This window comes from Helianthus annuus, chromosome 13, assembly GCF_002127325.2.
Source record: "Helianthus annuus cultivar XRQ/B chromosome 13, HanXRQr2.0-SUNRISE, whole genome shotgun sequence".
Classification (NCBI taxonomy): Eukaryota; Viridiplantae; Streptophyta; class Magnoliopsida; order Asterales; family Asteraceae; genus Helianthus; species Helianthus annuus.
This window is the reverse complement of record NC_035445.2, coordinates 128492138-128503219: the sequence shown is the minus strand read 5'-3', so window position 1 is coordinate 128503219 and position 11082 is coordinate 128492138. Positions and strand designations below refer to the sequence as shown.

The window sequence follows — 11082 nt, the reverse complement described above, 5'->3', positions numbered from 1 at the left end:
TTATTTGTGTGTTAACACAAATGCAGCAACTTACCCAGAACATTAAGATAAAAATACATTGTACACTTATGTTCTAAAAAAAACCCAACACTAGAATAACATTAAACCAGACAACCAAATTTCCAGTTTCCATCATAAAAAACACCAACCAAACCACGTACCGACATATCGAAAAATCAACACACATACTCATAAACATATTATTGTCTACATAGAACGTTTTAAACATTAAGTCTATTCGCCACATTGTATGCAACCGCTTCACCCATTACTTGATCTCGGAGCGTGTTAGCACAAGAGCGCACAATCTTCACAGCATACTTCTTTCTTAACCGGGTTAAACACGACTTTTTCGAGCACCATCAACAGAGCACTAGTGAACTTATACAACTGTTCCGCATCATCATACTCAGTGTTACATAACACATCTTCATTGTATATTATATGTACAAGAAACCAGATATATGTTAATGTTTTGTTATACCCATTTATTAATAAAATTTTTCAATAAATTAAACATAATGCTTACAAAACAAAGTGTCTGGCAGAAAAGACGCGGTCTTGTTTGCTTTTTTTCTATTAACCTTTCCATAATTAAGCACTGAAGCAAAGCAATTGATAATTGCATCTCCCATCCAACATCTTTCAATTGAAAGTATATTAGACCAACTCCAGACTCTGTTAGGAACACCATTTCCTTGCACATTATCCGTAAACTTAATTGACCGAACGGTGTTAATATCGCTTATGTGCACAAGTGTATTGGTTGATTATACACATGTGTACATTTTACACATGAAGAGATTTTTCTAGAGAAAATTTTATCATTACAAAACCCAACATGCGTAACCCTGTGTATTTTTTAATTACACCAATGTATACACACTTCAATACACAAATGTACACCCACACGTACACATGTGTACTTCTTCCAAAAGACCCTTGATGCACAAAACAGAGTACAACAACACACGTGTACATTTGCATAACCCTATGTCTATTACTCTGTACACCAATGTATAGATCCTTGATACACAAAATAGCACAAACACCTGTTTACACAAACAGATAAACGATATGCATCAGGAATTTGTCTAACAAACTAAACCCCAAAATATACAATAAATAATCATTTTCAAAGATATTTACACAACGCAGAGTATGAGGATTCACATAGATTACTGCTATACACATCTGTACACCCAGTGATTGGTAACTCTTAACAACGATATACACAAGTGCATATCGTCATTGTGACAACACATTACCCAAAACAGAGTACAACGACAATTCTTATTCAACTAACCCTAACCTTCAAAATTAGTACTGTTTTAATCGATTAAAGGCTACTCAAAACACAACATCAAACCACATTGAACAAACTTTACAACTTCAAACTAATTTTATACACAGGATGCACGAAACCCTAGCTTCTGATTTCATATAAATCAAACGAAATTAGGAAACATACACATACGAAAACGATGTACTGATTATTGTCTTACCGATGCTTGGATTCCGTTGATTAAAGCCGCCGATTTGCCGCACAGGATGTATCAATGAATGCAGAACCCAATCGCCGGAGGTTTTAAGAAGAAGGAATGATATGAATTATATTTTCTGGGAGATTGTTATAATCTCCACCCAGAACAACAATATGCGATGATTAGGGGAGAAAAATCTTTGAAATAGTCTTTAAAACCTCTTCAATTTTCCCAGTTCCCAAAATTATACTAGGTACAAAATTACATTACTAACCCTATACGACTTTTGAGTTGTTATATATTACATCATATTTACAACATTGCCATTAATAATAAATCTCATCATCTAGGAAATGAAGGGTCAAGATTTGTTCACTTTGTTCACAAATAAACAATTATTCACTTTAGAACCCTACCCTATATATATATATATATATATATATATATATAGTGGAGAGTTCAAATGAGAAGAAATTTTTTGTAAGAAGAAAAAAGAAGAAATTTCAACCAATAAAAATGCTTTATTTTTATTCATTTAATATAAGTATTAATGTTACTAGAAGGGTACATTGGTAAATCTACGTAGGTCATCAATTTGTAGTATTCCTCTTTAATAGCTAACTACATTAAATAATTTGTAACTTATCCTCAAAATATATATTTTTTCTAAAAAATAAAATAAAATAATTTAAAGTGTAGGATAAATTAGGAGTTGTGTAGGATAAATTTCAACGTGTAGGATGAATTTCGAAATATGTTGGATAACTTTTGATGTGTGTAGGCAAAAAAAGTTAGTGTGGAGGATAATAGTCTTTATGACTAATTAATTAGTCAAAATGATAATAAATGAGATAAGTGAAAAATTATTTAATGTTTTACAAAATTACCCTTTATTCTTTTTCTTCTCAATTAAATTTTCTTCTCAAATGAACCTTCCCATATATATATATATATATATATATATATATATATATATATATATATATATATATATATATATATATATATATATATATATATATACACGTTTGTAACTATTTGTGGGTTGAGGTGTTGTACATCTTGTTGTTTCGCTTATTTATATGCTGCAAAATTAACTTACAAATTAACATTTGTATAAGTTGTGGGGTTGAATATTCTATAAAGGTTATGATGAGGTGATTTTTTAATGCATGACAACAAAGACGACTTAAATTAAGCAACCAGTTGTTGCCGCGTCTCTGAGCCTTAGGACTGATGATTTGTTTCCTCTTTTATGGTTTCTTATTTGTATTCAGATTTCAAAGTTGAAAGGCAATGATGAATGCATCGTGTTTGTCACTTTGATGGCTATGACAGCATGGAATTGGTTCCACTTGCTTTGATGTTCATGAGCCTATTTAATGGACCATTATAATGATTTTTCATAAGTTTTGCACTGTTTATACGGCTATTGTGTTATCTAAATTTGTTTTTACCATGTCTAGTTCTTTTTTTGAACAACAAAGTTCTTTTACTGCTTGTCGTATGCGGGACTTAAATCCAAGACCTACCCCTCCCCAAACCCAATTTTTTAAAGACTTTGTCTTTGCCAATAAAGCACCACCCCATAGGTAGCATGTCGAATTCTAATGACGATTTTGAGGTTTTCGTTAGGCTACAAAAGATACTTGAAGATGTGTAAACTAATTGTTGTATCACATCAAAGCTGAACGAGTTGAAAGAAAGAGTTGGTCTCATTCGGACGAAACATGCCAAGCTGCAGTTGTCTATTGACGTGGTACACACGCGTTATGAAAGTGCAAGTGTTGTGAACATAATATATTAGGGTTAAGTGTGTTATTAAAAACAAACACTTTGTGTAAATTTTATTTTTTATTATGATTCAATCGATATTAATCTACTTTTTACTGTTAGAGTTTTGGATTTTTTAGTTAGTGCGTTACGCACCCCTCACTACGCGGGGGGGGGGGCAATTCTAGTAAGGAGCTGTTTGTTTACCTCTTCATGGTTCAGCACTTAATGGTTCAGACTGTTTGTTTCACGAGCAGACGTCTGAATGGTTCAGACATTTGCCATATTTGTCTCTGAATAGTTAAGCATTATACTGAGTCTGAATGGTTAAAACCTCTAATCTGAATTAGTCAGACATTTGCCTATGAATGGTTATGCATTATACTGGCTCTTAATGGTTTATACCTCTTAGGCTATAGGGTGTGGTCATGACCCTCATGATCACCATGAGCCTCCATTTCAGCGCCATGTCACATACTTCTAATCTATTATCCAAATCCACTACCCTAAGGGTGTGGTCATGACTTAAACCACTATTATTTTACTTTAATTTATTTTTGTGAAAAGGAAAGAAAATATTAAATATGGAAAGTAGGCTCATGGTTGCCATGGTTTAATCCATGGGAATCATGGTGGATGAGACAAGGGGGTGGTGTAGCAATCCGTTAATGGTCCTACGTGGCGATTAATGACCCAACCATGCCCCTCACACCCTATAGCCTTACTGGTTTAGTACTTATTGGTTCAGGCGTCTTCCTACACCTAACTATTCAGAAGTTACCAAACAGCTCTTAAGATCATAACATCTATAATTTACTTGTAATCAATTATTTAAGGTAAAGTCACAATCTATTTTGAAGGGAAATTTGGTGTAATCAATCTTAACGGTGAAGTCACAATCTATTTTCAAAGGAAATTTGGTGTAATCAATCTAGGAAGTTGTTCAACTAGGAGTTGACACATGAATGTCCAGGTTCACTGAATCTTCCTATCTATGGATGACATGCATGCACATCATACCTCATGTTAACTTTGAAAATAAATGTGGTTTTGCAACTCTCATTTATGTATAACAAGTCGGTTTAATTAGTTAACTTTGAAAATAAATGTTGTTTTGTAACTCTCATTTATGTATAACAAGTCGGTTTAAGTAATATTTAATTATATCATTAATTATAACCATCTTGATCAAGACACCGAACAAGTCGGTTTAAGTGTTAACTTTGAACCAATGGGGTGGTGGTCCATTGGCAAAGGCAATACCTTTAAAACACTTTGGATAGGGATGTTTTGGGTTCAAGTCCCACAGACGAAGGAATAAAGAATTTGCAGTAAAAAAAAAGTGTTAACTTTGAAATATGTATAACAAGGTTTAAGTAATATTTAATTATATCATTAATTATAACCATCTTATAGACATTTGGTTGAATAAAGTCCCGTTTTTGTTGTCCAAAAAAAAAATTAATTATAACCATCTCGATCAAGAAACCGAACTTTATTTTGACCAATGTATGATACAAAACGGTCTCATTAATTTCTATGGCATTTTATCAACGCATTACTAGAAGGATATACATCAATATCCATATAATGCTTGGTTTATAATAAGAATGCCTTATAAGTATGTATTTGATAAAAGTATAAAATCAAAATAAGATATGACTAAATTGCCTATAAAAATATGTTATCATTTTTAAATTTATTAAATATATATGTTCTTTTAATTATTTTAACAATATATATAAGAGTTTAGATTTTTTTAGAATAACACACACTTGAGAAGTTACATACTTCTACACCTTTTGATATTATAGACAAGAAACCCTTTGATATAAAAATTTCAATTACAATAAGAAAAGCAATATAATAGTCATCCTATTTAATACAAGAATTTAAATCATAAGAATAAAGAAAAACAATATAATAGTCATCCTATATTATAAATTGTATTTAACACATACTAATTTCCTCAATATTTATGGTTAAATATTTTTGTCCACACTATGGCATGTTAAATGGATGAAGATCAATGAGCATGCATCATATTATTTTTACGAGAGTAAAATATGACATTCCTAAGTTTAGAACACCCTAGCACGCTTCTTTTTTCTCAAACTTAGCGTGTCATCTTTAAAAAAAAAAAATAAGATACCACTGAAATATTAAATACAAATATTTGTTTCTTTACCACACCACTCAAACGTTAGATACAAATATAACATATAATTTTTTTTTCTTTACTATGTGTCATGTTTAAAGATAAGATGCCACTCAAACGTTAGACGCAAATATAACATATAATCTTTTTCTTTACTACATGTCATATTTAAAGATAAGATAACACTCAAACGTCAGATACAAATATAACATACAATCCTCGTGTGACGGAAACCGTTACTCGGATTTTAGATCCCAATTGATACAACTCAAAAGAAGTCACAATCGTTTCTTTCCAAAAACAACCTTTTAACTTTCAAGTCTCCAAGCTCAAGCTTGTTGAAACAATATAAAAAAGTATTTTATTTCTTTTTAATAAAAAATGATGACTCATCACTCATGCATTGCATGCTCCTTAAAGTCATCATCCATACACACACATACATATACATACATACATAATATATTGTTTCAACTTTTATGAGTGGCATATGGTAAATCCTTTCTATAAATAGTCCCCTTTCTTACATTTTATCACCCCTACCATCTGGCGATAACCAGAAAGAAAGAGGTGTGACTCACCGATCAGCCACCTCTTTCACCGTCGCCGGAACCCTAATTTCCTGTTCTCTCCGGTAACCTTCTGTTTCTCCTCCAACTCATCTGACGATCGATCTCATTCGCTCAATCTCAACGCTCGTCAGATTCGATCAACGGCTCACATTACACTTCGTTCTTCGATTTCTGTAAGTTTTCACTCAATACTGTTGTTATTTTGTTCATCGTGTTGATTTATTTTGATCATTTGATCATGTGTATGTTATGTATTTGTTATGGAGTAACGTTGATGTTTTCGTGTTGTTTGTTTATGCATTTATGGTTGATGATAAAAAAGAAGAAGAAGAAAAGGTGTTGTTGGAGGAATTAGTTGAGATTTTGTTAGATCTGATTGGTAGTTCAGGTGTTTTGGATTATTGAAGCTGTTCATGAAGGTTTCAGGCGTTTTTGTGGTTGTTGTGATGAGAAATGATTGAATAAGTAGTGTATTTTAACTTTTAAGTAGTGTAGTCAATCGTGTTGTTATGTGTTCATCTTGTTGATATTTTATGGTATATATGTGTTATGGAGTAACGTTGATATCGATTTCTTGTTGTATGTCTTGTGTATATATGGGTGATGACTAGAGAAAAAGAGAAGAAGCTGTTGTTGGAGGAATTAGAAGAGATTTTGTTAGATCTGATTGATAGTTAAGCTTTCTTGGACTCTGTTTTGAATTATTGAAGTCAATCTTGATAGTTTGAAGGACTTTTGTGGTCGTTGTGTTGAAAAAAATATTGAATAATTAGTAAATTGCAAGTAGAAATGATTCATAAACCCTAATTTGACTAATATCTTGATAGTTTTTTAAACTTTAGGTGCTCTTTTTTTAATTTTTGGTTGCATTTTGGTATGTTTGATGGTATAAAAATGAAATTATCTGTCAATCGTATTGTTGTGTTCTTCATGTTGATTTATTATGGCGTAACGTTAATATCGACATGTTGTATGATTATGTATTTAGGGATGATGACAAAAGAAACTGTTGTTGGAGGAATTAGAATAGATTTTGTTAGATCTGATTGGTACTTTTGCTGTTTTGGACTGTGTTGAATTATTGAAGTCAAACATGAAAGTTTGAAGGACTTTTGTGGTTGTTGTGTTGAAAAATGATTTAATAATTAGTGTATTGCAAGTAGAAATGATTCAGGATATGTAAGGGGCTTGTTTTTGGATAAACCCTAATTGGACTAATATTCTGCTATTTCTTTAATATTTGGTACTTTTATGGTTTTCTGTAGCATTTTTAGTATGTTTGTTGCTAATCAAGATTTGTTGTTATTAATTGTGTATATGTGGACAAGATCTATATCAATCATGTATCTGGAAAGTAATCTTGTTTTGGCATACAAAGTCAAATGCTAACTTTTTAGGAAAAGTTCAATGGTTTATTAAAAGCTAGTTCATATAAAGTGGTACACATGAACTTTCAGAAGTCAAAACAATCTTTTTATTTAGTTGAAGTGAGTCAAAACATAAAGTGGTACACATGAACTTTCAGAAGTCAAAACAATCTTTTTATTTAGTTGAAGTGAGTCAAAACAATTATATGCCTAATCTTTTAATTATCAACGTTTTGCAGTTTCTGAAGAGTTGAAAATCATGGTTTTCTGGGTGTTTGGGTATGGCTCATTGGTATGGAACCCTGGGTTTGAGTATGACGATAAAATGATCGGGTATATCAAGAATTACCGCCGTGTGTTTGATCTTGGTAAGCAGCTACAAACCGTTTCTCGTTTTTTGGTTCCGTTAAACTTATGCGTCCCTGTGTCGATCTAATATTGATAATCATACTATTATATCACAGCATGTATTGATCATAGAGGCACACCTGAGCACCCTGCAAGAACGTGCACCCTTGAATACAAAGAAGGAGCCATCTGTGTAAGTGTCAGAAAATACATTCAGTTAATTTTAAATACATTTTGTCTTTCTTAACCCGATTATTCTTTCAGTGGGGTGCTGTGTATTGTGTAAGAGGAGATGAAGAGAAGGAAAGATTGGCAATGGCGGTATGTATTATGATAACATCATTTTTATGGGCTCGTATAAACCTTACAAATAAGTCATTTACAGATAATACAGTTAAAATAATGGTCTTGTTTCTTGTTTATTTCAGTATTTAGAGAACAGAGAATGCGAGTATGATCAGAAGACTACTGTAGACTTTTTCAAGGTAAAATAATATTAATTTTCTCCCTCATGAAAATCAACACATTCAATCACAAACCCGAAAGCTGATTTTTTTAACCCTTAATTCAGGATGGGGAGATTGAAGAGCCTACTTTATCAGGAGTTATAGTGTAAGCCATTATATCGTCTTTTAGATGTAAAATTCATAGAGCGAAAACGTTAAAATAACTAGAATGTTATACTTGTTACAGATTCACGTCAACTCCAGACAAGGAATCAAATAAGTACTACCTCGGGCCTGCACCATTGGAGGATATGGCAAGGTAACATATGTAACCATTATGTATTTTTTCGTCTTGTTTAAGCTAATCTAAACCTTCAATTGAATAGTTGGCCTGATTCTGATTGGTTTACATTTTCAGTCAAATAGCTACTGCTTTTGGCCCGTGTGGAAACAACCGAGACTATGTTTTCTTGTTGGAGAAGGCAATGTTTGATATTGGTAGGTTATAACTACTTCACTATTTCGATTTTCGTTTCGCTGTATCTACACATCCACTATGGTCATTTCGAGCATATCGATAATGTGGTTGTCATTTTTCTCGGCATATTTTTGTTTTGGAATTACTTGCCCCACATGGTTCCTTATGTGTTCCATGAAAAACGCGTTGCTCTATGATAGAGCCGTCGTCTTTTGGGCATATTTCTCATCTGAAATTACTTAATTGCCCCATAAGATTCCTGCTTATCACCAGTGGTGGACCCAAATTTTATTTTTTGGGGGTGTGATCTGAGGGTTTTATCATGTTTTCAAGTTTTCAAGGGGTGCGATCGGGATTTTTTGCGTAAATAATACACTTATTTTTTTATGGAGGACGCCACTTGACTAAACAACAAAAGAATCCTTCACCATCTCTTTAACTATAACGATGATCACTTAAAGCGTAGGGGAATCAATTAGGGATTTCCCGAACCAAAATATTTTCGGTACCGATCCGGTACCGACTTTTGGCGTTTTAGGTACAGGTCTTTACCTTCAAAAACAAGTACCGAACCGTACCGTACCGTACCGTACCGTGTATTTACGGTACCGGTACCAGTTACCCTTTTTGGTATTTTCGGTACTAGTTGGTACCGAGCTCATCCCTAGAGTCAATCGGGTCGGGTTGGTAGGTTGATGACGGCTAAGTGTTCAACCCAAACATTTGTTCGTGGTAAAATCTCAACCCTAACCCAACACACATGTAGCCTGAACACTAATGTTTAACCCATTTATCTAAACGTGTCAAACGGGTTGACGGATAATTATTAAGTTATAACCATGTTAATCAGGTTGGTGGGTTGTATGAAAGGGTTAAGCGGGTCGTAAATGGGTTGGCAGGCCTACCTGTTTGATTAAACAGGTCAACCGGAACACAACCCATTTAATTAAAAAAGTTCAACCCAAACACGATCGGTTTATTAACAAATTAGATATGACAACCCAAAACTTGCTATTTTTTGGGTCGAAACATAAATTGCTACCCTTAACCTCAAGCATAATGAAGCTTTTATTCTCTCTTCAACAGGTCACGAAGATGACTTGGTCATTGAGTTGGCAAATGAAGTCAGAAAAGTACTCGGAATCACGGGCCTAGGAATCCCGAAAGAGAGTAGCAACAGATTAACCGGGCTGCCTCTGAAGCCCAAATCCCCGATGTCACCTCGTAAACTGCTTCACCTTCCCGAAGCAATTTCCATGGACACCTAAGGCCATAAGAATCCAATGGGTAACTTGGTTTGCTTAACTCTACTGAACCAGCTGGCAATAACGTGACACCTTGAGCTCATTACTTCCCGTTTTTAGTCTATTAACCGACCCTTTGAACTGGGTTCATTATGTTAGTCTTAGTACTTTCTTTTATCACAGGCTATAGAGTCGAATTTTCAAGTATAAAGTTAAAACGAATGTGCCGGACTTTTAATTCAAGTTTTAAGTTTGCATGTGTTGGTTTTTTAATATCTATAAATGTGGTTTTTATGAAACGTGTTTGGTGTGTGCTTCAACATGGACCATCGAGGACCACCTTGTTGCTATGGTGGTCTCATGGTATCCGAGCTGTTTGTGGACCGCTATGGACCACGTAGCTGTAAAGCCACCATAGACTAGATGTTCGTGGACTGCCTTGCTATAAACTTGGCCCACGTCACAACTCACCAATCCAAAACCAGATAGCTCATAGTTGCACTTTTTAACAACCTGATATGAGTTCTAGCTCAACTCGCATACCTCAAGTACAACTTTTAAGCCAATTCAGAATGATAACAGAGGTCCGTCTACAAGGTTCTGATCGTTAGTACCACCCATGAGATTAGGAATTCGGATCATCAGTATGGTCCATAAGGTTCGGATTCTTAGCATCCTCCGTAACATCCAGATCATCAATTTCGTCTTATAAGGTTCGGAACATCAGTATAGTGTCATCGGTATCATCTATAACATTCGGACCTACAGTACCGTCCATAGAGTTGGGACCAACAGTACCGTCCATTAGAATCAGAATGTTAACATCGTCCGTAATGATTATAGTATCAAGGTTGGACATATATGAATACTAATTTAATAGTGTTCTTGCCATCACACATCTTAGATAAGCACCATAAATACAGCGACAACCACCACCCACGTATGCATCAATCTTACGTTGGAATTAGGTTATGGACCACAACACCTGTGACAAGATAAATGATGTCTCTTGTGTGCAGGGTCCATCTTTGATTAATCGGATTGTTTTCAATCTAAGTTGTCAAAAGCGTACTAGGCGCGCGCGCCTAGGTGCGGTCGTAGCCCAACGCAGGTAAACCATTGTGACTAGAAATACACTATTTCAGGCGACTAGATGTGGTTTCCAGTCATTTCTATAGGTTTTTTTAACCTTTGTGCACTTATTAACCTGGG

General features: G+C 34.1%; 1 protein-coding gene across 2 annotated transcripts; it reads left to right on the top strand.

Moving 5' to 3' along the window:
* Positions 1–5902: 5902 nt before the first annotated feature.
* LOC110899266 (gamma-glutamylcyclotransferase 2-1) lies at positions 5903–10143 on the top strand. Of its 2 annotated transcripts, XM_035982492.1 has the most exons (10): positions 5914–6160; positions 6599–6660; positions 7594–7722; positions 7819–7895; positions 7967–8023; positions 8131–8187; positions 8274–8314; positions 8396–8467; positions 8567–8646; positions 9713–10143. In XM_035982492.1, the coding sequence occupies exons 3-10, from the start codon at positions 7614–7616 to the stop codon at positions 9892–9894; spliced, it is 675 nt and encodes a 224-aa protein (XP_035838385.1). In that variant the 5' UTR covers positions 5914–6160; positions 6599–6660; positions 7594–7613; the 3' UTR covers positions 9895–10143. The 2 variants fall into 2 exon arrangements, with proteins under 2 accessions (XP_022001840.1, XP_035838385.1); XM_022146148.2 differs by lacking the exon at positions 6599–6660 and having other exon boundaries at positions 5903–6160.
* Positions 10144–11082: the final 939 nt, after the last annotated feature.